The sequence below is a fragment of the Hippocampus guttulatus genome, chromosome 11 (genome assembly GCF_054856545.1).
Source record: "Hippocampus guttulatus isolate MCC_2025c chromosome 11, RoL_Hgut_1.0, whole genome shotgun sequence".
Taxonomy (NCBI): domain Eukaryota; kingdom Metazoa; phylum Chordata; class Actinopteri; order Syngnathiformes; family Syngnathidae; genus Hippocampus; species Hippocampus guttulatus.
In genome coordinates this window covers 19,218,968-19,246,434 of record NC_141271.1, presented here as the reverse complement: position 1 = coordinate 19,246,434, position 27,467 = coordinate 19,218,968, and the positions used below count along the sequence as shown (strand labels likewise).

The window sequence follows — 27,467 nt, the reverse complement described above, 5'->3', positions numbered from 1 at the left end:
ATGAAGCGGATTAGTAGGGCGACGACAGGTGGGATGGGTCACTGCTGTTTGGGCTAGCAGTTTCCATAGCAACACGCTCATCCTCCTGGAGGAGAGGCTGACGTCTTGCCTGGGGTGTGATAAAGCGAATTGTGACAGACGGCTCAGCCTGCGGGAGCTGGCACCTTCAAAGTGACCTTTACAGCGACGCTTGGACCAAAAGGAACAATCCCGTCAGCAGCGGAGTTGTTGCAGCTATACGTTTCTGCCTATTGGGGGAGCATTTGATTTTCTGGCCTGGCTGACTTCGTGTCATTGACTTTTGAGTTATATGCCGATTCATCAAACTGCTAAGATTCATCAAACTGATAAGTAGCATCAAGTTAGACATGCTTACCAAATATCATATTGCTAAAACAGCCTTCAGTAGCTGACTTTTCAAAAGATTCAAAGGACCCCATGGAAATGACCAAAAAGACCCTGAAATGGCCGCTTCAAACTGAAATATCAGACTTCCTGTGTGTTTTTGTGCATTGCTCTCTGATTTTTTGTGGGTCTACTCATGACAGACAGCCTGCAACATTTCATATTGCTTAATGGGACTGGTTTCGCGGGTGGAATTTTCAAAAAAATCTGGAGGACCAAAATCGACTTTAAAATGGCTGACCTTCCTCTGTCTTTTTGGGCACAGATGATTTAGACTTTGTCTGGTCCGCTTCTGCAACATTTTAAAATCAAAACGTAAATCCCACATACAGAGTGCAAATTTTACATGACTTTAACTTTACTTACCGTTTGCCTGCCTTGCACACCAAGTTGCAACGAGACAAGTGGCCACCATCTTTGTGGAATTTTCTAAAAAAGATGGGATGAGAACCCAACAAAAGACTCGAGGAGATATGTTGAGAAATAGTCATACCATTTTACTCTTAACTTTGGACCACATTTTTTTTATAGACGTGACACAAAAACATTTCACACACACACACACACCTCCCCACCCCTGACACAAAAAAAATCAATTTCTCCATAACCCATCATCTGATTTTCAAAAACTTGTCATGTTGGTCATCAAAGGCAGACATTGGAAAATGTGTAAAACATAGGTTGTGGTGACAACTCTGGAAAAGAAAACTCAGAGGACGCACTTGAGATGAACAGATAAAAACATTTAATTGACTGGTTTTATCTTCAGGAGGGTGCGTCATGTGATTACCCCCCCACCACCACCAGTCCCACTCCCATCCACCTCATTCATCATCACACCGAGCGTCCATGTTGCTACAGGCACCGTGTTAAAACAATACTGGACTGGACGCAATGTCGCTGGTCCGGGAATACTATGTCAAGGCCGCGGGGGCTGCAGAAGAGGACCTCCATCTTGTTGAAAGGAAAAAGCGTGCACTTTAAATAAAGTCCTCGATCCAATAAATTATCACACAAGACAAAAAGAAGGTCCTCAAAATAGCTTGGTGGGGAAAAAGGCTCAGGCCAAGCCACCACCTCATCACGATCAAAGTCCTGGAGCAAGGCCAGATGAACGTTCAGAGGCCATCATCTGACTCGTAACCGTGACATCATCCACTCAAGACCCTGACACAAGCTGGAGGAGAAAACAACAAAACAAAGAGGTGACTTAAATTTCATTTATTTTAAGATTAGGTGGCCTGAAAGTGGACAAACTAAGCAGATAATGGACGTTTCGCAATAAAAATCTTTTTGGAGTTTGGCAGTCGTGTTGATCAAATTTCCTTCTGCCAAAAATAAATAAATAAAAAAGGCTTTCGGGCTGAATTTTAACAAAAATAGAAAAATAAATTTCAAAAGGCAAACTTAACGCAAAGGTGACATCTTTCGCAGACTTTTTGGTCTTGAGTTCTGGAGACTTTTTTGTGGGTCTCATCATCATAGCCGTGTCAACCAAATCTCACATTGCGAAGTGAACCAGGCTTAAGATTTTTCAAATGATTCTAAGGACCACTGGTAATGGCCACGTCAGATGCAAATGCCAGGATACCTGTGTCTTGACTTTTTTGTGGGTCAACTCATGGAAGACATGTCTACCAAATTCCATGTTGCTAAGTGAAACTGGCCATTTTGTGTCGGAAATGTCTTTTAAATGGTCTTATCCTTCAGTGCAAAGACGCTTGACTTGAATCACATGAGGTTTGTTCGCATGTTGTCATTTTGCAATAAGCGTGTTAGCATGTGAGTCACCCTTCTCCGGTGAGGGCACAGCAGGCCTGGATGTGCCATTGGTGGTCTTTGACCGCTGTGAGCTGCAGGCTGTGCGAGATATCGGCCACCGACATGCAGCCCTTCACATCCTGCTTGTTGGCAAACACCAGGAGTCCCGCCTTCCTCAGGTCCTACACCACACATGCGATTATTAATCTTGATACATATTATAACATGCATGCCTGTGTGTGGCGTCTCCTACTTCATGCGCCAGCATCCTGTAGAGCTCCTCTTTGGTCACCGAGATTCTTTCCCGGTCAGTGCTGTCGACCACCACGATCACAAACTACAACACAAACATTAGCCCTTGACTAAGTCCTCAATGATGCATATCAAAAATTCTAATGTTTGGGATGGATAGAGATAGAATAATTTCAGTAGCAAGGCGTTTGTGCAGAAAACAGTGGTAGGGTGTGAAAGATTGCTGCAGGCTTTGACTCGGGGAAAAACAATGGTGGCCAAATGTGTTTCTGGTATTTTAACCCTCTTTACATGCAAACCATTATCAACAGCAAACAGTTACCATTTCAGTAGTGAATCACCATGACAAGAAAAGTGTGGAAATAGCACCATCCGGTGGACATTTATAAATTCTGCAGTGAGTAATTTGATTAAGAAAAAATTAATTCATCCTTAATGTATCTCCAGGAGGGAAAGTCACATAAAATGGATCTTTTACTGTTTACTTATATCTCAATAGCGTGTCATCTCTGAGGTTTTTTTTCCAACTCAGATGATTTTGTATGCCTAAATATCTCACGACATGAAGGAATGGAGGCGGTCTCTCACTTTCTGATATATATAAATACATAAATAAGAAATAAAGATGTGTTACCTCTGTGTTAGTGTAATAGGTATTCCACGAGGACCTCAGTGACTCCTGCCCGCCGATGTCCCACATGAGGAAGTGCGTGTTTTTCACCACGATCTCCTCTACATTACTACCAATGGTAGGCGACGTATGCACCACCTCGTTCATGGAACTATGACCAAAAAAATAAAATAAAACATATAATTAAGTTGCAAGCAGCTATAAACAGGCCCATGCACCCCATCTTCCTGCAAAATCCGCAGAATATCAACCTGATGAGATGCCCGAAATGGCTGTGCTTTTTAAACAAAAATTTCACTTGAATTTTTTTGTACACTCTCGAATTTGCCTAAAAATGGCTGCTTCAAAACAAAACGTACACCTTAGGATTCAATTTCAGGCATGAGCCCTAAAATTCACTCACAATGGTGAAAATACAGGTACTGTACTCACAACTGGTAAAGAATGGTGGTCTTGCCCGCGTTGTCCAGACCGACAATGATGACTTTGTGCTCTGGAAGACAAGAGACGACACTGATTACAGGCTTCACGGAAAATGGTGACTCATGTTCAGATTCTTCAGAGTCATCATTTCTGCATCGTATATTTTGACAGTATTTAAATACATAATTTTGTGTGGCTTTAGTCTGAGACTATTTCACATTTTTTTTCTCTTAAAAGAATTGATGAACACACAAAAAGAGACAACTTTTCCATCATAATACAGACATGATAATATAGCGACTTCATTCTCACAACATTGCATTTTCTTCTCATGATTTTAAAAATGTCCAAAAATCATTACTTTTTCCTCACAATATTTTTCATGTAACTCTTGCAAACTTACAACTGTTTTTCTCAAGTAAAATAATGATAATATTCCTTAGAACAGTTTGATATTTTCACGTGTTTTTTCCCCTTCATTAAATACAAAAACGACTCCCATTCTTATACTCATGCTTCGATGTAACTCTCAGTAGTCCAACTTTTTCGTTCCAAAAATGAAATCCGAATAAAATTAAACATTTGGTAACGAATGATAATCATTCAGCTTTTACGATCTCGTTCATGAGTCAACATTCCTCCAAGTCAGCCAAATTACAATCAACAACCTGCGGGGAGACACTCTATTAGGTACACCCACCAATGGTATCCAATAGGAAAATTGTGCCTTAAGTTACATTGTCCCCCAATAGACGGTGTGCCTAATAAAGTGTCCATTCTCGATTGCATTCCATTAGTGTGTGCGTGTGTGTGTGTGTGTGTGTGTTAGCTCAGGCCTGTTAGCATCACGTCGTTTTGCTCTCGCCTGGTCTTTAAACGCCGTAATGCTTCTTACCTTGGTGGTTAAAAAGCCTCCATAACTTGGTGAAAAGTATTCCCATGGTTGGTAAAGCTGAACCGCCTCGCCAAACTCGGAACTTCCCAAACGAGCTAGCAAGCCAGCCTAGATGCTAATTAGCACGACAGGGTTATCAACGCATTTGAACGCAAGCGCCATGGCCGATTTAACGCCATACAGGATGCAGAGAAGCCGCCCCGCGCCTGTGCCAGTCACGTCGGAGGGGGAATTAAGAGGGAAAGTGGAGGAATTTGCTGGAAAGGGAGCGGCGTTGCGTTGCTAGCGCGGCGGCTATCTTACTAGCGCAAATGTCAGCTGAGAGGAGAGCGGCTGCCTCGATGGCAGTCAATGCGCATGCGCAGTGGCACGAGTCCGCTGCATTGTTCGCGGGTGATGACTTGTCAACCATTTTTGGGCATGCAAATGTAAATAAGAATTATAAAACTAAACTAAATATGTCAAATATAGCATTCGCCACCATACCACCGGCTGGTCACGACACTCCACAAATAGCGAGCGTCCACCGTCATATGTCCGTAGTATATTGCCTTCTAGTGGCTAAGGCGTACACACCAGAAGGAGCCACACAATGTCCATTAAATGAAAACGTGAAATCATGATGCACAAACTGCTTCAGTCTTTACATTCTATTTAATTATGCTGTTACTGCATGTTTTTAAAAAGTACAATACTTTTGACTTCTATTTTTTTCTACTAAAATACATTGTTAGAGATATATTTTTGGGGAGTTACAACAGATTATAGGCATTTCCATTTCTTTCAATGGGGAAAGTTGATTTGACATACAAGTGATTTAAGTCAAGGTACATGAATATTAAATGTCTACCTACAACTTAGTACGAGGCCAACTGAGTATGTGTATTTCCATGTAAAAATACTCCAAGGACATCACCTTGATGTGCTTATTGATTAAAAAGAAAGAAAAAGAACACATGTTGTGTTTCATTGCTAACAAAATAAATCGTATCTCTAGAACAACATATCGTCATTACGATCATGACACAGTCTACCATTTGCTTCCTGAAGATGTTTTCAGGGCCTGCGGTGAGGCTGATAAGTGTCCTGGTAGGGTTCTTGGAGGTAGGGGTCCTCTTCCACCAGATGCGACTGGTCGCGGCTGTGCTGGGACCCTGACGACAACCGGTGGCGACCTGTCCTGGCCCGCTCGTTCTGTAGGTTTTGCTCGGCCGGCATCAGGCTGCGACGCTCCACGGGTGATGCGTTTGGGTTGTTGTTGTGCTTACGTTGGGCCTGTTTGGATGCAAACGGCATGTTTTTGGGATAACAACGATAATACACTTTTATAATCTTTCGCATCTTATGACTTTAATTTTTTATTTTTTGTCTCGCATTTCCAACTTCAATCCTTTACTGGTCGACTTGCGACTTGTCGCTGAGCTTGAACGACCTGTATGACGGCGGGATACGGTGAGAGCGCGGTGGAGCTCAAGTTGCGTCTTGGCGTGGTGTTGAGCGAGGGGGCGTGCGTGGCTCGCCAGTACGCCTCCAGGTAGTCGGCCAGGTGCTCGCAGGCGTCCTCCAGCTGGTTCTCGTCTAGGATGATGTCAAACATCTCCTGTCGAGGGGGCGAACGGACAAGCACAAGTGACGGAAAACTGATGTAAAAAAAAAAAAAATGATGGTGAAAAACCGTGGGTACTTACTGAAGGACACTGGGAAAGTTTTTCAGCCGCCACAAGCTGCACGTTCAAGTGTTTGCTTTGAGATTTGCCGCGAGACTTGATGAGACGCTGGAGGACCTAAAGGTTCAAAACCACAATCTGCATCCGTAGCCTCTTTTAGCTCGGACCCTCTTTTATCCGCCGCCGCTCACCTTAGGCGAAGACACTTTGACGTGGACTAGAATGGGCGCCAATGAGGTCTTGACGAGCTGCGCCGGGTGGTTGACGGTGTCGGCGTCCAGCACCACCAGCTGCAGTGAGCGCGCCAGCTCAAAGATGCGCTCGATCTCGCTCTGCACCTCAGCTACGGCGGAATCAAAGACACATCAAAGACACCTTATAAATACTGAGCCTCTACCACGAGGCTATTCCGCCCCACACACAAAAAATTAACTCTCAAAGAAACACTCGGGGCATCTCAAAGACACATATAAGACCTCCATGACACGTGCGCATCATTGAGTGAGGGCGTTACCGATGCTGGAGCGGGTGTTGGACCTCTCAATGATGGCGCGCTTACTGGGGTTGTTTAGTACTGACCTCTTGGCCAACGATATGTCGGCCATTACCCGGGTGATGGAGACCCTGCCGACGCAAGACGCCACCGGTCACATCAAACCTCGATCGCGTGAACTCAAAGACACACGCGCGTGCGCGAGGGACTCACCTGCCGTCAAACCTGTGCTTCAGGAAGTCGAACAGCGCCTTCTGCATCATGTCGGTCACCTGCAGAGACGGAAGGTGTTGGTGCGTGTGTGTCAGGTTCTTCCAGGGACAAGTGGATAAAGTTTCACGCGGGCATCTATAAATGTACGAGTACTTTTATCATCTACAAAAAAATGTTTCCGTATTCTTTCTGCTTCTTTGGTGAACGCACAGACGGCCGTTTCCATGGTGATGATGGCAGCCAAGGGGGCAAGAGGAGGGACGGGGACTCCATGACAACCGACTCCCTGCGCATCGCCCCTCCCGTCGTGATGATGATTATTAATATAAATGATCATGACCGCGGTGTCGTAGTCCTACCTCGTAGCCTTTAAGCGACGGACCCACCAGGACCACCGGCCTCATGGAAGGGACTACGTCATACGGGGGCACTTGCTCGGCCTAAACAGGAAGCACAAACCGCAGTGTTGATGACAACATTTTGAGTTGCGCAAGAAAATCATCGACATATCGTTCCAAAAATTGCACATTGAGTGCTACCTTTGCTCACAAAAGTTCAATATTTGTGCAGCAAATTGCAATATTTGACCACAAAAAAAATCCATTTGGGCACAACAAAATGCCCCCAGCAAAAAATAAATACAAATTTAAAAAAATGACATAATAATCCAACAAAAATGTTCCACTCACCACTTTTTGTTTCTGCTTCCCTGTTGATGACAATAAAGTCGGAATGAGGAAGGATCACTTTGAATCAAAACAAACGGTGCTCCCACAGCTTGAAACAGGACAGAACCAGTGTGGACCCACCTGCGCTGTTTGGCGTGCTCTTGAAGGTTCCTGACACAATGTCTCCTAAACTGGACGACAAGTTCCCACCGGACTTGTGGTGACTGCTAGACCAAAAGCAACAAAATATATATATCTTACTAATATGAAAAATTATAAAAGCAACACACAAGTATTGTGTCATTGTAATAAAGTTATGGAAAAGGGTGTTGGACCCTTGGAAGCGTCCTCGCTTGTTGTCATGCTGCAGGCGAATGTTTTCCAGCTTGAGAGGACTCGGAATGAAGCCCACGTCACAACCTTCTTTCACCAGGCGACCGATCCACCACTCGTTGTTGTACTTCTGTACGCGCAAACACGAAAAACGTTTTTTCTTTTGGAAATAGACCCTATTTTAAGTACAAAATATTGCATTTTGGTTGTGTAGAGATATAACTTTTTTTTTCTTGAAAATATATTCATGTTCTTTCTTTCTCACTTTCTTCACTAGATTTTTTTTTGTTCTTGAAAATAGGCACTTTTATTGAAAATATGACCCCAAAAAAAGAATCTTTTCTTCTCATGAATATATAACTTTTAAAAGGAAAATCTTTTTTTGAAGTTGAAAATTTTGTTTTTTCCTTCAAAAAAATCCTCATGATAATCAAAATACATGACTTCTGGAAATGATACATTTTTTTCTCTTAAAACATGTGACCTTTTTCTACAATATAATAACTTTTTTCTAAAGGTTTTAAATGTCTGACGCTTCTTTCTCTGAAAAGAATGATTTTTCTCTAAATAGTGCAGTGTTACTTCAATTTAAAAGTGATCTTGACTCTTCGATCCTGCTTTTTACACCTACAGAAAGTTATGGCTGTGGGTTCATTTTATTGCGTACATCTTTGGGCATGATTATTGATCTTATATTGTGAGATAGGAAGTTCAGCTGGTTAGTTTGGGCAACCCCCCCCCCCCGCCCCCAAAAAAACAAAACAAAACAGAACCTCTTTGATGTGGAGAAAGTCCTTGGTATCGAAGGAGACGGCTGTGCCTCCCACGGGGACGTCCTGGTCCACAGCTCCGCAATAGCTGACGTTTGTCCTCACGGCGAACGCCACCGCTTTGGTCTTTATCAAGAAACAACCAAGATAAGATTAAATAAGATAAGGAAGTGCCGGGTGTGTGGAAACATACCTTGGCTCTCTCCAGCTGAATCTGCGCCTGCTGCTCACGCTCCTGCCTGCCACCCTCCTTGTCCTCCTCCAGGGAAACGTCCGAGTCGGATGGTCGGCTGGTGTACGAGTCAGCAGAACCCTGGAAAACCAAAGAAGAAGAACCAATGAAGAAGAAGACAGGAGCCGTGAGCTGATGTTTATTTCATGACAGGTGTACTTTCATGTGGCGTCATCAAAGCGTGGAAACAACAATGGCGGCCGGCACGCTTCATGCGCCTTCAAACATCCCATAGTTGCTGGGGTTGCAACCCTGACAACCGTCAGCCACTATGTAAGGGAAGGTTGTGCATCGGACAGTCGTCGGGGAAGCTGTAATGTGACACGCACTAAAGAGAATGAGCAATTTTCACCCAAAGGAATTTTCATCCAGAAACAAAGATTGATTAGTAAATGCGGCTGTCACTTCTGTAGCGCTTTTCTACCTTAAAAAAGTGCCTGACACTGTTGCCTCATTTACCGACTGATGACGCAGCATCAGGAGCAACTGAGTGTTTCGGTGTCTTGCTCAAGGACACTTCGACGAGGTTGCAATAGCCACGGATTGAACCGCCAAATTTAGAGTTGGGAGATGATCATTCTTGCACTGAGCTACGCCACCCCATTCAGCACAACTCTCATCATTCATAACTTTTAGCTAGTACAACGATCATCTGGCACAACTTTCATTTTGTACCAATCAATATCATTCTATGAAATTTTCACTCATTACAACCATCAATTAACATCGGGCACAATTTTCACTGATGATTACCACAAAGTTTATCCACTGCAATTTCCATCCGGCATAACTTTTATCCAACACAACACACACCCACACACGCACACACATCTGTGCCTGATAAGCGCTGTAGTGGTTAGCGTAGCATGACACTTGAGGTTTATCTTGACTTCTTGTTTTGTCTGAGGGCCTATTGCAGTGGAGTTGAAAGATAAAAAGCATTCTTGTTGGATGGCGTCTGCTACCCGCCGTCGCTACGCTAACCAGCTTTAGCTAAAAATAACAATGCACACTTAACCAGAGTGACTACACGTTTATGCGTTGTGGTTTACAATATTTTGTCCAACGACCTTCGAAAGAAAGCAGAAGTTTTGCAGTAAATAAAAAATGTTCAGTTGAAAATGACAACTTTATTTTTGCTTTTTTTTGTTTTATTCTCCTCAAGTAGCAATCTAATGTTGCAATGTTTTAAAAACTGTTCATGTAAAAAAATTAACTTTTTGTAGTAAACATACAAATTAATTTTTGTAATGCTTTTTTGGAAATTGTAAAACAAACCATTTTTGCATTATTTAACTGCTGTGTTCTTTATTGTTACTTTATTACTTGCACTATGATGACTCATAAAAGCTTATTTCCCCGGAGTAAAGTCCTATCTGAATCATTGTTTAACACTTGTTTTATAGTTTCATTAATATTATTCTTGCAATATGACACGAGAAGACATTGATATGCGTCGTAGGCTTACCGTCTCCCAGTCATCAAATCCATGTGGGTACAAAGTGTCGCACATATAAAAGGAAATTCTGCCTTCTACACAAACACACACACACACAGGCAGAAAGAGGAGTGTATTTTCTCCTCTCCTTCAGCGAATGCAGCTTTGCCTCCCATCGGCAAACGAACTGACCACACAGTCGGCAGCGTCCCCATTGGCTGAGGAGAAGGAAGTAGGCGAAACGGAAAAGACTGGAATTTAATAGATATAAACAAGCCACCATGCTTCATGGAAGACTGAGGGATTGCCTTTTTTTTTTTTTTTTTTTTTTTTTTAAATGTAAAGTGAATTCAAAGATAGGGCGGCCCGGTAGTCCAGTGGTTAGCACGTCGGCTTCACAGTGCAGAGGTACCGGGTTCAATTCCAGCTCCGGCCTCCCTGTGTGGAGTTTGCATGTTCTCCCCGGGCCTGCGTGGGTGTGCTCTGGTTTCCTCCCACATTCCAAAAACATGCATGGCAGGCTGATTGGACGCTCTAAATTGTCCCTAGGTGTGAGTGTGGGCGTGAATGGTTGTTCGTCTCTGTGTGCCCTGCGATTGGCTGGCAACTGATTCAGGGTGTCCCCGCCTACTGCCCGAAGACGGCTGGGATAGGCTCCAGCACCCCCCGCGACCCTAGTGAGGAATGAAGCGGTTTGGAAAATGGATGGATGAATTCAAAGATTTGTTTTGAAATTGCAGTTAGCTAGCTAGCTAGCCAGCTTTGCCACTTTAGAGCGTCTTGTTTGTCAGGAGTGCGTGGAGACAAGGAGAAAAGCCAGAAGAGCGATGAGGGAGGCGAAAACAAAACAAAACAAACTTGAGAGCGAGCATGCGGATCAGGCCTTTGGGTTGGCATGACCGCTTTAGAGTGCCTCGTTGTTGCGCTTCAGAAAATACACTGTGCGTATATTTTTGCAACTTAAAAATGTAGTTATGCAGATGCAAAAGAAAGCTTTGGTACCTGTCTGAGGATGAAGCTCGTGGATGTGGTGCTCCCGTCCGATCTCTTCAGTCTACTCCTCCTGGAGTATGTACCTCCGTTTACCTGAAATGTAACAAGAAAAAAAAAAAGAGACACAGCAAATTGAACCTTTTCGTAGAGAAACAATCTGAGAAAAAACACTATTGGGTAAATGGCGGGAAATGCTCATCAAATTGGCAACAACGAATTAGTTGCTAGTTTAACATCTTACAATAGCTCTGATCTATTTCACAATAGGCAAAGGATTGTAAAAAAAACATCTAATTCAAAGTATTTTGTCAATTGGAGAGACTTCAAAATCGAATCAGACGAACTCCACTTTTAAATCACTCAATATAATCGTTGCAAGTTAGCATAGTTGCGAGTTAGCATCCTATGACATTTGCAACCTATTTATTCATCCAAAGGCAGCAAAGGAAAGAAGAGTAAAAAAAAAATCTGTTAAAAGTTGAAACGTCTTTCTAACTGATATGGGAGCCTGCTAACTAAAACGGATCAACCTCATTTCAGTTACTTATCATGATTGATGCTAGCTAGTTCAAATCTATTAATACAGTATTGTCAAACTATTTCACAACACACAAAGGATCAAAACAGAAAGCCGAACAAAAGAATGTTGTAATTGGTGAAATTTCACTTTTAAGTTACTTATTCTAGTTGCTAGTTCGCAGTTGGCAGTATATTTGATATGCAAAGGGATCGAATAAAGTCAAATATCACATATTTTCAATTTATCCTGCTAACAATACGCACAAAACTGAAGAAACCTGAATATAAAAAAAAGTCATCAATTTGGTAAATTGCAGAATGGCCTATTGTTATCGCCCACCAATAGTTCCGATCCATTTTAAAAATACTCATGATCAAACAAACTTTGGAAGAAAATAAAGCCTTAACTAAATTAGAACCAAAACTACTCCCATCACATTTGGGGAATTTAGGGGTATTGCCCATTCTCGTTAATAGTCATGATCGTATATTTACGACAAATCTTGAATATGGCAACAAGGTTTTCTGCCGTTTGCCAGTGAGCATCATGAGCAAGTGACCTACTTTGAAGTCAGAGGGGGTCTGCACCTGAGCTTGTGGGGCAACTGTGTGTGGGGGAATGGGGGGCAGTGATTAATGACATCCCGTCATTAATGCCCCACAAAATTTTTCTTGCAATTTTTTTTCATTGGATGGAGTTAAAATCACAAGCCATTTCATTAGGTACCCCTTCAAAAAAATAGAAAAATGCCTTTGGAAGAGCAATTCTTCATGTTTTAGACCACCTTATTTAGTACAAGCTTTGTTATAGGCTATTGGATCTCAATGACAGCAGGTGCACCTGATAAAGTGGACTGTGAATGCCGATATTAACTAAATACTGAATGAAAAATCTAAACCTGGAAGGCTGCCTTGCGCGCTCCGTCCGCCGGCCCGTGTCTGCCATAAATGTGCCGGGACATGTCAGCCAGTTCGTCGGTCCATGGCGGAGGCTGCCGCTCGGCACCACTCCACCCCGGCTGCTGCTGCCCGGCGTGCGGATCCGACGCCACCGCCGGCTCCAGCTTGGTTCAGCCCTGACAATGTTGGGAGGTTCTCGGTCCTGTCGTGCGTTCGGTCGTGTGCTGCTCCAGGAAAGGATGCTGGAGGGGGGGGGGGGGGGGGGGGGCAGCAAGCCCAGTCTCCTTGCTCGTGACGCGTTCAATGACCGCAACAAACATCACGAGTTTTCATCCTCCGCCGATGCGTTCAGTGACCGCACAGATGTCACGACACATTTCTCCATCCTAATTCACCAAGACATAAAAAACGATACTCAAGTTTCACGCTCACGTGTTCGCCCGACCACAGGAAATATCACGACTTCCATTAAACATACTCCCCGCCCCCCAACATTTTGTCATGATGCGTTTACCAAAGGAAATAACACCCAGGCTGCATAATCACAGGACATTATCTTCAAAAACTAAATATTTTATTTTTGAAAGTCATGACGTGTCCGCTTAGCAAAGAAAATATGGTAATTCTATTCAACATAAAAAGGTGTACGATGTTCAATGAACAAATACTACTGAAAGTCCTTTTGTTTTTTTGTTTTTTAAATATTCAGTCATGAGACGTTCGCCTAAGTCTATTGAACATTAAAATACACGGAAAACGTTCAAATTGGAGATTTAAAAACAAACTTACATATATTCAGCAATTGGCAGAGTTCTCAAAACAAAAATATTTTTTAAAAATTATGTTTCATGGGTGGGCCGGTGTGCCAGTGGTTAGAGCGTTGTTAACAGTGCATAGGTCGTGGGTTCGATCCCGGCTCTGGCCTCTCTATGTGGAATTTGCATGTTCTCCCCAGGCCCGTGTGGGTTTCCTCCCACATTCCAATGACATGCATGGCAGGCTGATTGAAAATAAGCAGAACGGAAAATAGATAGATGGATAATGTTTCATGCAGATTCTCACTTCGGGTCTAGTAAATCTCTACTGCATCGATAGCCTCCTAGGCACTTGAAGGCAACATCGACTTTTTCCTAAACGGTCCAACTGTCAAAAGGCAGCAGCTGCCACACAGGTGGCAACGGTCGAACCCAAGGATCCCCATGGCGTGTCGCCATGAAGTCAAGCGTGGTGGTGGCTCTCTGAAAAGGTCACGCCAGATGAATAAATGATGACCACCTAAGGAGCTGCCATTTTGACGTGCACCCTTGAATAGCCATAGTTTGTTCATTTATTTATTTTTTTTATTATCTGCAAGAACATCTTTAAAGTTACAAAAGGGGTAAAGGAGCACTTTTGTGCAATATACAGTATATATCTATATACATATATTATTATTTAGTTCACAAGCAGCAGCAGCACACCTGCGTCACGCTCGTGTTGATACGCAGGCGGCCAAGGCATCCAGTGGTAAATACATGTGTACAAAGCTAAGGTGCGACTGTACATGGAAAATACACAGAAGAATTACGTCGCTCTCCAGCACGGGGGCCCGACTGAGGTTGGGGTACAAAATGGGTCACGGCTGATTTTGATCGGGGTTGATGATTGCTTCCGACACAAAACTGAAGGAGACATGAGTGTAGGGTAATAAAGGCTCGTCCGGATTTTCTGAAAACCCCTTTGCTCCAATTCTCTAAGGGGCTCCTGGCACCCACGTCGAAAGCTGGATAAGTTTATTGGCTGACTCCAACATGGCGCACCGGTTTCGGTTCAGTACCTTACACCAATCAGCAGTGGGAAAGGGGCTTCGGATAATGAATAAATGTTGCTTGACTTCAACCATTCCGTGTTGTCACCGAAAACGGTTACCTTCAACAATACAGGTTTTTTTTGTTGGTACCGTGAAACAGGTGGCCTCTTGTCCTGCTTTGACAGGCAGTGTGAAAGGGGATTCTGAAAACGGAAAATTTGACGTCAAAACACCGCACCAATCTATTTGTACCTTCATGACACAGACTGGGGCCATATGGGTGGGGCCTGTCAACTATGATGGGCAACATAAAAGGAGCTTCTAACCACTTGCATCAGAAGCCCAAAAATTCATCAGTCGGTTTTTACCCACACGGCTTTGTCCGATGCCCCAAAATTTGCAGGTCAACACACCCTGCCGTTCCCTGTGGGTACCTTACACGCAGCGGAGGGATATGGCCAAGTGATGGCAGCATGAAAGGAGCTTCTGATACCGCTTCATTTTGAAATATTGAAAACATACTAGTCAACTCCAACCTCCAGGCCCCAATCGCCCTTGTTTTTACATTTCACACAAAACGGCATCACAAAAAGAATGATTGGCAGTGTGAAAGGGACTTCTAATACCGAGTTACATTCCCAGGTCGACTTTTAACACGCCCTTTGGGGAGAAAAACTTTCCCGCAGGCGGCGTGGCGCGAAAGGGGCTTCACGGTGCACACTAGTTGACGATTTAAAAAGACAAGTTTGATGTTGAAAAACAAAAAATAAAAGTTAGAAAATGGCCATGTCCATCCTCGCCAGGAAGCAGTCATCAGGTAGACCAGGACACACACACACACACACACCGGTCCAACCTATTGTTGCCTTTTAGAGGAGGGGCTGCTGGTAGTATGCCCCTTGCACTTGGTGCTGGTGGTGCTGCGGGGCTGCAGCAGAAGCAGGGTAGGACACGGGCGGCACGGCGCTGCTATGATAGGCCGACATGTCGACGGGCATCTGCGGGTAAACGGCGCCGCCGGCTGCCTGGCTCATGTACTGGTGATGGGAGCTCACGCCGCTGCTGTCAACGCAACAGGTTACTTTGTTGACATTTTGGATGACTTTTCATTGAAGACATTCAGAAGCAGAGGTAGTCCCCCCCCCCCCTTTTATGCAGATATATTACATTAAAAAAACAACAACTATATTCTGGTGATGTACTTTTTCCTCAAGCATGCCTTTTCTAAATGAATTCCTTTTTGATAGAAAAAAAATTACACCATTAAAAAAAAGTAATAAAAATAACCTTAATAAATAACAAAAATTATTTAATCCCGTATTCAGATTTTTATTTATTTTTTCATCCATTGTGGTTCCGAATATTCTGCCCCCCGTCGGGTGGTGTAAAATAAGACGGTGAACTCCATCTTACCTCATGTAGGGTGGCAGCGCAGCTTGGTTGTTGTTGGGCAGTGAATGCAGCGGCCCCTGCTGGTCGAGGGGCAAACTGTAGGTCGGTGGTGGAGGCATCCCGGGGGGCAGGTAGGCAGTGGCGGCGGCTTGGCTGACGTAGCCCTGAATACGACGACGAGTTAGCATTGTAAAGAGAGGCTTCTTGTCATTTTGTTTTTCAATGGATAAAATTTTGAAAAAAAGGCTGGATGCCCCCCACCAAAGACATCCTCTGTGACAGTACAAACAAAACATGGAATGTAAGAGTCAAGATGTCAGAAAATAAAGAATTTTGATCAGCATCGCTTTTTGTCTCCGTTTGACCTGCAAATTAACCCTGGCAATTTGTTTGCAAGACTTCACATGCCAGCGTTTCGTTCATCGACTTGTCACGCTTCATAAGGCAAGAGAGATGAGGCTCGGCCGCGTGTGCTGAAGATTTATTGGACTGGGAATTATTTCGAATCTGTTATTCATTTATTTTTTGGGTTACACAACATGCCATTTCTTATGAATAAAGTGCAAGGAACAATTCCGTTCCAGTGAATATATGACATGTCTCGGTTACACATGCGCATTGTCATTGCCGATGCAGTTTTCGAGCAAACCAACCAAAAATAACACCAATGATGTCACACAATCTAACTGCACGAGTTACTCAATAAATATGCCTCAAGTCTGAAAAACAAGTGCGTTGGAGTCACTTCCAAGTGACAAGCCAGTCAGATAGTAGCCTAGCTTGACGCAAAGCGGTGATGTTTTAACCCAATGAATATTTAATGCGTGTTTTTTTTTAATGCCCTTTATGGTTGTACGTTCCACAAAATCCATTTAATGAGGTGCGAAAACCCCAATGTGCGTGTGAACCCATAGTTTATGAGGGTCTTTTCCACCTGTGCGCGCGCGTTGGTCTGACCTGCATGGTGTTCGCGGTTCCATACTGGGTCATCTTGGAGTAGGCCTGGTACATCGGCGTCTCATTCATGAGCTTATTGTACAGTTCCAGGGCTTCCAGAATCTTCACGTTGAGCTCCGACAGCTCCGAGTGCTTCCTGTATCAAGGCATGAGAAGAAGAGAGAGAGAGAGAGATTATTCTAGCAGCCGGAACTGGTTCGGGTGCCGTCTCCAGAAGACGCCAAAGCCTCATACCGGTCGAGCTCCTCCAGTTTCTCATCAATAATGGGGTTCATCTGCTCACAAGCGTCTGTTCAATCAAACACAGTTGGTAGGAGTGTAATCAGAATTGTATGCGTGTTTACACGAGCGTGCGGCTTGATACCCTCCAGCTGGATCAGCTCGGCGGGGTCTGGATTCAGATCTGCGGGATCGGCGTTCCGCAGCATCGCCAAAGTCCTGTCCATCTTCCCCTGCCATGACAAACAAAAGACACGAGGTGGATTACTGCAAGTCGTTGGTTTCTATTCCGCAAGGTGGCAGAGGTGTTTGTTGTCGTTTTTAAATGTTGCACCGCACATACTCCGTACATAATAGCAAAAACCAATACTATACCTAATAAAAGCAAAATGAGAAAACCCCCACTACAAACTAATTTGAACCAAGTGAATTAAAAAAAGAAAAGTCGAAACAAAATAAAAACTATCAAGAAAAATCCACAGCTATTATGACCCTGCACATTATACAAGACTTGTATGATGTATTTACGAATGTGTGACATAGCTAGTAAATATCTTCCTGGAGGCCATTTTGTGATTTCTTTTTTTTTTTCATTAAACTATAAATCAAAATTTCTTGAAAAAAGTAATGTATGCTCAAACCTCATCAATGAAGATGGACTCAGGCTCAATTATGGGTTCGGCAATCAACTCCTCTGACACAAACACTTTCTCCACCGCAGACCCTGTGGGAGGAAAAAACAAACAGCTGACATCAAAGCATGAAAAATCAATAACCTCCCATAGGGGCCACTACAGACCTGTTTCTGATTCACTGTTCAGGTTGCTGGTGACAAAATTGGATGGAAAGAGACCCACACCAAGGTGGTTCTCCCCTTTCCACCAGTTTGGATCGCTGCCAGGGAAAAACAAAACAGAGAAATAGAAACGTTAGTCAGTAAATTGAATTTGGAATTCCCCATGACTGGAATTTGTACACTTCTCAAAATTCGACTTGAAAATCATCCAGATGCTCTTTTGACGAGTCACGTCAACCTGTCATCCAAGACGAGGATGATCTCTCCGGCTTTGAAGGTGAGCTCGTTGTCCTCGGCCGCCTCGAAGTCATACAGCGCTCGGACCTTGCGGGCGTCCTGCGCCGGACCGCCGCCTTCGCTGTTGCCGTAGCTGGGGGGTTCGCCTGACATCATGGGGGGCCGCGAATCTGCCTGCTGCTTCTGGTCCTGCAAGGAGAGCTCGATGGCTGCCATGTTGAGGAAAATGAGTCACAATGATGAATGGTGAAAAATAAAAAGTATATTCACAGCCTCATTCCAAAACTGGAGGGTTTTAACACCATAAAGGCAACTTTTTTTTTAAATAATTAACTTCAAACATACATATAGTGCTGGTGTAAAGTATTCCTAGCAAATTTTCTCCATTTCGTTGTTATAGCCGAATTCCTAAATTAACTATATTTGAGGGCAAAAATGTTGATCACTGTTTAACTTTGATTCAACACTATATAATGAGTCTGCTTCCGTTGAGCACTGCAGAAATGGGATAACAGTTACTGTTGACTAACATTTGTCCGTGTGGAATAATGATCACCAAAAAAATCTCGCAATATAGCAAAATGTTTTTTATCAAATGTCATGTTTTTTTTATATTATCATTTTATGGGCGACATAGTGAAACTGAAAAAGTGAACAGCTATAAATCGAGTGACGACCAGTTTGGAATAAGGCTGTACCAAAGTGAAGGCAACGTGGATGCATCGCATGTTTGAATCCACCTTTGGTCAGGTCTTCGTCATCATCATCCGTGGCTTTGCTCGCGGCAGGAGAGCTGCTGCCCTTCACGCTTGACCCCTGCGGCGTTGAGAGAGAGAGAGAGAGCATGAGCGAGCGAGAGAGAGAGAGAGAGGGAGGGAGAGAAGGTTAATAAAAAGGTGAGTGAGGTTAGCTACCAACGCTTCCTTTTGATAATGGAACGCTCCAGCATTCAAAACCATCAACTCCGAGAGGTAGTAATTTGTTTGTGGATTGAAGGATTACGAAAAAGATTCTAATTGGGTTTCTTTCATTGTTGATGAAATGTTTATGTTCCACTTGATGAACAGAGATACACTGTATTGTTGGGAAAAAAAAAAGCCGCAGGAGCAAAGTACACTGACTTTAATGTGGACAACGAGCGATGCTACAGCCTGGCGTTACACACGGTATGGAGGGTCGAGGTGGGGGGGAGGGGGGCAACCCAAACAACTCACCTGTGAAGACGTCGAAGGGAAGCCGACGCCTTCGTCTTTCAGCGACTTGATGGTGGCACCAATCAGGCTGAGCTGAGGATCCTTCTGGAATTCATCAGCCCACTCCACCATCAGCGCCTTCAGCTTCTCGCACACCTTCGGATGCGCCTGCTGACACCAACACACTCACAATTTCATCATCTAAAACTTCTTTTGGTTGCTAAGTAAGGCCACTTTCAGCAAATGTAACCCCTCTCCTTCAATATCTTCAATATGGGGATATATCGTTTCAATAAGTGCACACACTTTGCTCAGCAAGCTGCGCACTTCGCCCGTAAACTCCCGTGAGCAGATTTCCAAGTGGAAGATTTTTCCACAGTTGGACACGCAAGCGGCCAGCAACTGAAAGACAAAATAAAAATGTTGACTGAATTGTAATTCGTTTTTGATGGTCACAGGGTGGTTGTGGCAAAGGTCTGATGTGATGTCGTAGAGACACTACATTGATGGCAACAAGATGGTGAAACAGTACAGGTAACTGACTCACATTGAGGGCCTGCATGGCCACATGAGGCACTTTGTGGTTGACTCTTCTCATGATGGCCCTGAGGCCATCCTTCGGTCTGAATTTGAGAAAACAGCACAGACATCACAACCAGAAATAACTCCCGAAATCAAGCAAGCAATTCTGGAGATGTTATGCTGGCGTTCCTTTTTCGCCCCTCTTGGCGTACCCATTGGGTGTCGTTCCAATCCTATCACAGATGTCCATAATGAGCGCCCAGTTCTCTGTGGTGTTGGTTTCATTGGTAGCCTTCTCTGTAAATACACACATCCAAATTTTTAATATTCAGGCCCGACCAAAAGTGGTCATTGTGTTCTGGAAATGTATGACCAATGTTGAATCGCTGAAGGAGGACATTTCAAGCACTTAGAAGATGTACTGTATTTAATAAGTGCACTTTTTGATAAGTGTCACTGTAATAAAAAATGTCCAAATGTACACCTCCTTTTGCCTCATCCTGTATGTCAAATATGTCATCACCGATAAGTCACTGGCACCTACCCGTTTTTATACTCAATGTTTTGTTTTTAAGCTTTGAAAGACCATCCATTTTTGTTGACCTACATTCCAATCAGGTGATCATGACACACATTAAGGCAGGTCATAGGCATAATGTTTGTATTCCTTTGTATGGCCTTTACTTTTTAAAGCAACGAGTTGTTGAGAATTTTACCGTTTAATCTCCCCTTCCGACACACCAATATGACACTTTGAAGGAATCATTTTAACTGTCAACGGCAATTCAATACACTCGCCAGCCAACAATGAAGAAACTACAGCTAAGCTAACGTTAGCAACAAGTGGACCTCTTCGCATCATAACAAAGGTAGCGATTCACTTACCCACATCTTGGTCAAATTGGTTTGAGGCAAAAAAAGGCATAATAAAGAACTACCACAAAGTATCCAAGATGGGAAAGTATGGCTGTCAGGCAAGTTAGGCGGAAAAAGGACTAAACAAATAACGTTTCCTCGTCCTGTAAAATCCAACTCGTAGGACTTCCGGGAACTTGGTCGTCTTCGGCGATGCCTGTTCCGTTTTTCCCCCTCTAGTTTTCCTCTTCTTTTGTTGCGTTCAACGACGGCTGGCAAACTGAAATAGTGTATTACCGCTAGCCAATGATCTGTACTGACTTCTGCTGTGACATATCCTCTTGACTACCAGGGAAAAAAATGTTGTCCAATTACATTTATTTTGAAATTCCCCAATCTATGTGAAGTATTTGGAATACTGCAAAAGACATTTTAGAAATTTTATTTTTGTTTGTAAGTTTTGATGGGTCTTCTACAGTGGACATTGGAACCCAATACAGGGGAAACTGAACTACATTGTGAAACAGTTAGTCCAACAAAAATATCAAAAAGTCAACTTGACAAAGTGTTCAACATAAAGATAACTAACTGTCCATCATATATTTTCTTTTGTTTCACTTTTGCTTCTCTTATGCTTATTTGGTATGATACTTCAAAAAGCAATTCCCTTTCTTGGAAACACAAAGGAAAAGCTTATCTATCGCCTATGATCTTGCAGTCCTTTGGAACCCTGTTATTCATGAGGGTTCCAGTCGCTGTCAGTCCTGTCAATTGAAGAACAGCTTGTTCCCCGATAGCTGTGAAAGTTGTCTTGCCTTAGTGGACCACAAAATCCAAAACTAGACCAGTTGGTGCAGCCAAGACAAATACCTTCAGTCCAGTTGGGTTTGGTTTGCCAGGCCAGTACATACTGGCGCACTGGGCATTGATCAGTAAAAGGAACCATTTGCTCGTCAATGCACAATTTTCCTGTTTTTGGCAGACTCAGACATCCTTGCCTTACTTTGCTCAAGAGGGGCCTGATTCTCCACAAGAGATACTTTGTTTTTTCTTCATCTGAAACCTCAAGGTCGTTGACGAGCTTGATGGAGTTTCTCAATTTGTAAAACTGATTTCTGGTCATGGATTCCGTCACAATTTCTACTCTAGTACTTGAGGCCCAATACATTTGAATGTTTGGATAGCCTAGACAGCCCATGTAAATAGAATTCCCAAAGAATATCTTCAGTTCTTCAGGTGTGGTATTTAACTCATTCACTCCCAATGACGTTTTTAAACATCTTTTCAGACTTGGTCTAGAATTGGCTGGTACTGAATTAATGTTACTCCAGACACAAGTACTTTGGAAATTTTTTTAAACACTTGAATACTAGGCTCAAATACACTAAGAGTCTTATAAATAAAATGCCAACAGAATTTCAAGACAAAATGTGTTTGATAAAAAGTATTAAAAACTTACTTTTCCTCCTCCCATAAAAAGTGCCTGCACTGAGGGAAGCCATTTTCTTCTACTGTGAAGTCAAGGTAACAAAGCCCCACATCCTACAAATTTGGTACAGTATCATGGGAAAGCACTGAATGTCCTCTTTAGAGAACAGCAGGAGTTAATACGATTGGATGCACTGGGTGGGAGATATTAGATTTACAAATGTACTCTACAGAGGACAAATTTGAACTCTTTTAAATAAACTCAAGAACTACACTTAACTCTCATGAGCGTCTCTCACATATTTTACAATTTATAATTACCAAGAGAATGTCAATGCACTTACAACCCCCCCCCCCCTGCTCTGTGTTTATCTTGGTGGGAGCAATTGATTACTTTAGGTGTCAAATATGGTTAATTTATCGTATTCACAATCATCGTATCTTCTGTTACTTTGCAAATGTTCCTGACACTCTCCAAATACTTCTTGTTACTTTGCTTATGCTGCACCATTTTTAGTGGCTCTGCATATGGTGTCTTTTTCTCCATTTGGACTTGTTGTTTTATTGTAGTCGTTTTCTTCGCTCCCTATGATTGACATTATGACATTTCGCACATCGTGCCTTGTCTTCACATGCACAATCACCATAATTCTGCTCACCTCCACACATATCCGTCGTCTGTATTCATTCGTAATAAGACGATATGTGACCATATTTTTGACAATTGTAACACTGCATGTGTTATGCTTGTTTGTTTCCCATCCGTTTCAAAACTGGCTGGAAGTTGTTTTTAACACGACATAAACATACGTAAAAAATAATACAAGAATAATCCTACTAGAATTATACAAATATTTAAATTCATGGATATTCAAATATTTAAATTCATGGAAATTTAAATATTTGAATATGACTGTTCGATTAAATTCGGAAGTGACGAAAGCGTAACAAACTCGTTAGGTCACTCTCAACTTGTTTCCCTTGGGGTTGTTTATTCTTATCCCGCTGACAAAGAGAACCCCTTTAAGCCAATGACATTTTTTATAATAGATAATGGTACGTTTTCATTTTAGTAATAATAGATAGTGGAGAATTCGGAGTAAGGGGGGAGGGCAATGACTGACGTCACTTTAGTGTCTTGGCTCCTGTAGTTTTTCCGCCGTGACAGCGGCCACCTTCAAGGGCCAAAGATCGATCACCTCCTCGGCTCGCTTGCTTGCAGTCATGTTGGGAGCTGCTTCGGGGGCTAGCAAGGCGACTCAAGGCGACAAGTCTCCGGCTACAAAGAAGGGACCCGGCGCCTTGGCTACCGCTTATTTAGTAATCTACAATGTTGTGATGACAGCGGGGTAAGCTAGCATGTTACTGATGCTAATGTGGAGCATGGACAGCTCTGCTCTCAATGGCTGCAGTTATTCATAATTTTAATTATTTCAATGTGAGTTTTTACCTTGCTATCATCATCGGTGATAATGCCAAATATTGTGGTTTTCAATGAACTTTGAATTTGCCTCGCAGTCATTTTAACGCGAATTAACCTTAGCGAGACACGATTGCGCATGCGCGTAGGATATAGTAGATTCTTCGGTATATTTTTGATATAACAATTTCCTTTACTCACCATTGTGGCTGCTTTATTTGGCACCTTCAGAATTTTGATAAAGTACAATAAAATTGTAGTTAGGAGTGTTGTTTTTTTTGGACAAGACAATTAGTCTGTGATTTTTATAGTAAAGCCATTCCTTAAACTCACATTTTAAATGAATTAATTGAGATAAATCATATGACAAGAAAATTCTGAATGAGGAGTACTTGTGAGTAACATTTTCACTTGAATGGTGTAAATCATTGCACAATTCTCACTGTGCCAACCAGTTGGGCCACATTGTGAGCGTGCAATGCTTGCTTTACACGGCGCGCATGCGCGCGCGCGCACACACACACACACACACACACACACACAATGAAAAGCAAACGCACTGATTTTGTGTTGCAGGTGGCTGGTGATCGCCGTGGGTCTGGTGCGAGCGTACCTGGCCAGAGGAAGCTACCATGGGCTCTACTATTCCATCGAGAAACCCCTCAAGTTCTTTCAGACAGGCGCCGTCCTGGAGGTCTGCATGTGCATCTAACAATTAAAAAAAAAAAAAAAAAATCTTGTTTGACCTTTTATTTTATTTTCCCCTTCAGATTGTACACTGCGCAGTTGGTGAGTCGCGCCTCCATCGTCATCTCAACCCACTTCAAATTTATAGAGCCTCTTGTGGGCAAACTTAGTTTTTTGGGTGCAAATGATTGCATTGATGTGAGAAACTGCCACTCATTTTGAGCCTGCTGCTCACATGATGAACTTCACGCCTCACCTCTTTTCTTGGTTTGGTCACATGATGACTGCAATGAGAGCCCGAGGGCACTTTTATGTCAATTCTAGTGGACAGCAGAGGGTGGCAGAATGTCAAAAACGGGTTGAATTCATTTGGATACACTAAATTAGTCACAGCATGATTTCTTCCAGGGATCGTGCCGTCCTCCGTCGTCCTGACTAGCTTCCAGGTCATGTCTCGGGTCTTTCTCACCTGGGCCGTCACGCACAGCGTCCGAGAGGTGAGACCACGCGCACGCACGCGTGAATAATCAACGTATAAACGTATAAAGCTGCCACTTGATGGAAACTTTTGACACGCTGTAGGAGGCGTCTGAGTCGCGAGCACGTAAGTCGGTGATGTCATCTCGCAGAAATGAAAGCACTCAAAGCGGATGCGATTGATTTGCTGTGTGGATTGATTGTTGGATGGGTTGATTGATTGCGGTTCCTTTTTGTTGTTTTTGTTGTGACAATGTGTGGAAGCAGGGATGGACATTGGGAATTTTAACCCTTCACCCTCCCATACATGTGGTTGCCAATTTTTTCAGAAAACCATTGTATCCAGATAATCTTTGCTAAATTTTGGATGCATATATTTTCCAATATTTTTTGCCCCCATCCAGATATTTTTTCCATGTAATTTAGTCACTCAACATATTTTTATCTTTCTATAGAAAATTGATATGAAAAGACATTTTCCAATAATTTGAATTTGCTAACAATTTTTTCCCGCTAATATATATTTTTATTTTGATAATTCCCCCACAGTTTTCTCTCTCGGGCATTTCCCTCCCAAAACTTGAATCTCCTGAGCATTTAAAAAACGTATGTTTCATCAGAATGTTTTTTATTTATGTTTGGAGATGTATTTTTGCAGTATTGGAATATTCTGGATTTTTTTTCCACCAAAACTGGAGAATTTCTGTTTAGTATTTGCCTCTCCACATAATTTTAAGAATTTTCATATCAGACATTTTCTCACCTAATTTTTTTCTGTCTTGGGAATTGTTGTAGAATTTCTTTTTTTTGCCCAGAGAATTTCTTGACACCATTTTTGGTCCAAAGAGAAATGCTATCCCAACAACAATATGTAGCCTGTTAACCCCCCCCCCCCCCCCCCCATCAAAATTGCTTCATCGTGATAAGCGCATTAGCTCAATGTCCATCCCCTGTAGAAATGAAGACAGTTCATAGTTGCTGTTTGTAACCTAACATCCTAAGTGTGGTCAGATTTGTGAGCAAAACACGCATGGTCCTGCGTCGAGAACATCCATGATGGGACAAAACATCTTCTCTTGTACATCTTGTATATTTCCCCAGTGTGGGACAAATAAAGGATATCAACAATTCTCACTTGACTTTCCCCCGGATGCGTTGGATTGACGTGCAGGTGCAGAGCGAGGATAGCGTGCTGCTCTTTGTTAGCGCTTGGACCGTCACCGAGATCATCCGCTACTCCTTCTACACCTTTAGCCTGCTCAACCACCTGCCGTACCTCATCAAGTGGGCCCGGTAGGACACACGGACATCTCAACAATGTTCTCGTCGCCCAATATATCCGTTTCCTGACCACATGATGTTGGAGTGGCGAAATAGTCTATCGTCATGGCAAAATTGGTATTTCCCCTTTTGTGACAGGTACACCTTTTTCATCGTGCTGTACCCGATGGGCGTCAGCGGCGAGCTTCTGACCATTTATGCGGCGTTGCCCCATGTGCAAAAGATGGGCCTGTACTCGGTCACGCTGCCCAACAAGTACAACTTCTCCTTCGACTACCACACCTTCCTCATCCTCGTCATGATCTCCTACATTCCGTGTAAGTTGATAGCGTTTATATTTAGGCGGACAAAAGTCAGAAGACAAGCTTGCCATTGAAGGACCCCTAGAAAAAGCTGAAAATGGCCCTGAAATCGTCGCTTCCTCAAAGCAAAAAGGGCAAACTTCCTGCGTCTTTTTGGGCATGGGTATTACTTTTTTTTGTGGGTCTATTCATGACATGCATGCCTACCAAATTTCATGTTGCCAAGTAAAACTGGCTTTGGGCTCCGAATTTTCTTGAAATAAATGAACAAATGAATTACAGGATCCCTGGAAATTGCTAAAATAGGTTGCTTCAATCCACAAGGTCTGACTTTCTGTGCATCTACTCATGACAGACGGCCGCTTCAGACCAAAACAGCAGATTTCCTGTGTCTATGGGCAGGGCTTTTGCAACTTTTTGTGGATTTATTAATGACAGACATAGCTTGCAAATTTTGTGTTGCTCAGTAAAAGTGGCTTTGCTTTTGATGTGCGGCGCCAATCCGTCTGTTTGAAACTGACCTCCATTTTGTCTCCATAACGACGCACGAAGCAACAAAGTGTTCTCTGATGTTCCTTGGTTGTTTCTCCCCTCGGGCAGTGTTCCCTCAGCTCTACTTCCACATGATCCGACAGAGGAAGAAGGTTCTGGGCCCTGCCAACGCCTACAGCAAGGTGGAGTGAGAGACTGAATTGGACCCTTTCAATCCAAACAAACAAACAAACAAAAAAACGGACCTCGCAAGCTCCTTTCATTCGCATTTCCTCAAACTACTACTACTATTGTTGTCGTCATTATTTTCCTCAATTTTATTTATGAACAAATTGACCGAGCGACACCATTTGGTGCGCTCAAGGATGCACTGAAAGAATCCGCTGCCGTTTTTTTTAAATTTTTATTAAATGGAGTGTAGCCTCCTGTGGCCGCAGTTAATGTTTGTTTCTTGCTTTCATGACAATAAACATGTTTGACTTTCTCTTGGCATTGCTTCTATGTTATACTTGTGCATATACATTTTGGACATTGTGTTTTAGTGATGGCAGTTGTTGCTTTTTGTGTTTACAATGTGCAACTGCTGTCGGTTTTACTCCAGCTAAATTGCTGGCAATATATTTTTATCTACCAAAAGAAATGACATGTAATGTTTATCCTGACTGGGTCTTGCAGTTTTATTTTCTCCATCACACGCAAGTTAGTTTAGAATTTTTACGGCACAAAAATGTTCAGCAGATTTTTATTAAATTGATTTCCAACTTTTTAGTGTTAGCAGCTATCTAGGGCACCAAGTGTCGCATTCGGCCAGTGTGAGCTACTGAACA

General features: G+C 42.9%; 4 protein-coding genes across 11 annotated transcripts; 1 reads left to right on the top strand and 3 right to left on the bottom strand.

The window, feature by feature from the left end:
• Positions 1–881: 881 nt before the first annotated feature.
• On the bottom strand, positions 882–4,844 carry arl5a (ADP-ribosylation factor-like 5A). Its single transcript, XM_086123292.1, has 6 exons — positions 4,368–4,844; positions 3,482–3,542; positions 3,053–3,200; positions 2,420–2,503; positions 2,197–2,348; positions 882–1,582 (listed from the first exon to the last, which is right to left on the bottom strand). The coding sequence occupies exons 1-6, from the start codon at positions 4,411–4,413 to the stop codon at positions 1,534–1,536; spliced, it is 540 nt and encodes a 179-aa protein (XP_085979418.1). The 5' UTR covers positions 4,414–4,844; the 3' UTR covers positions 882–1,533.
• A 158-nt stretch (positions 4,845–5,002) lies between these two features.
• On the bottom strand, positions 5,003–12,826 carry cacnb4a (calcium channel, voltage-dependent, beta 4a subunit). Of its 7 annotated transcripts, none has more exons than XM_086123286.1 (14): positions 12,593–12,826; positions 11,184–11,267; positions 8,705–8,824; positions 8,515–8,637; positions 7,744–7,871; positions 7,550–7,635; positions 7,430–7,449; positions 7,100–7,180; positions 6,741–6,799; positions 6,549–6,658; positions 6,226–6,377; positions 6,056–6,151; positions 5,800–5,967; positions 5,003–5,642 (listed from the first exon to the last, which is right to left on the bottom strand). In XM_086123286.1, the coding sequence occupies exons 1-14, from the start codon at positions 12,653–12,655 to the stop codon at positions 5,424–5,426; spliced, it is 1,509 nt and encodes a 502-aa protein (XP_085979412.1). In that variant the 5' UTR covers positions 12,656–12,826; the 3' UTR covers positions 5,003–5,423. The 7 variants fall into 7 exon arrangements, with proteins under 7 accessions (XP_085979412.1, XP_085979413.1, XP_085979409.1 ...); XM_086123287.1 differs by having other exon boundaries at positions 7,550–7,632; XM_086123283.1 differs by having other exon boundaries at positions 7,550–7,871.
• Positions 12,827–13,902: 1,076 nt separating this feature from the next.
• On the bottom strand, positions 13,903–20,763 carry stam2 (signal transducing adaptor molecule (SH3 domain and ITAM motif) 2). 2 transcript variants are annotated; one of them, XM_086124260.1, is made up of 14 exons: positions 20,584–20,763; positions 19,911–19,995; positions 19,724–19,799; positions 19,483–19,578; positions 19,198–19,347; positions 18,724–18,799; positions 17,985–18,192; positions 17,750–17,844; positions 17,592–17,674; positions 17,096–17,183; positions 16,966–17,020; positions 16,732–16,867; positions 15,796–15,938; positions 13,903–15,444 (listed from the first exon to the last, which is right to left on the bottom strand). In XM_086124260.1, the coding sequence occupies exons 1-14, from the start codon at positions 20,621–20,623 to the stop codon at positions 15,252–15,254; spliced, it is 1,524 nt and encodes a 507-aa protein (XP_085980386.1). In that variant the 5' UTR covers positions 20,624–20,763; the 3' UTR covers positions 13,903–15,251. The 2 variants fall into 2 exon arrangements, with proteins under 2 accessions (XP_085980386.1, XP_085980387.1); XM_086124261.1 differs by having other exon boundaries at positions 19,198–19,344.
• A 2,224-nt stretch (positions 20,764–22,987) lies between these two features.
• Positions 22,988–27,124, top strand: hacd2 (3-hydroxyacyl-CoA dehydratase 2). Its single transcript, XM_086124398.1, has 7 exons — positions 22,988–23,330; positions 23,978–24,095; positions 24,172–24,190; positions 24,497–24,585; positions 25,737–25,858; positions 25,985–26,163; positions 26,749–27,124. Exons 1-7 carry the CDS (start codon positions 23,206–23,208, stop codon positions 26,829–26,831), a joined length of 735 nt encoding a protein of 244 aa, XP_085980524.1. The 5' UTR covers positions 22,988–23,205; the 3' UTR covers positions 26,832–27,124.
• The last annotated feature ends 343 nt before the right edge of the window (positions 27,125–27,467 follow it).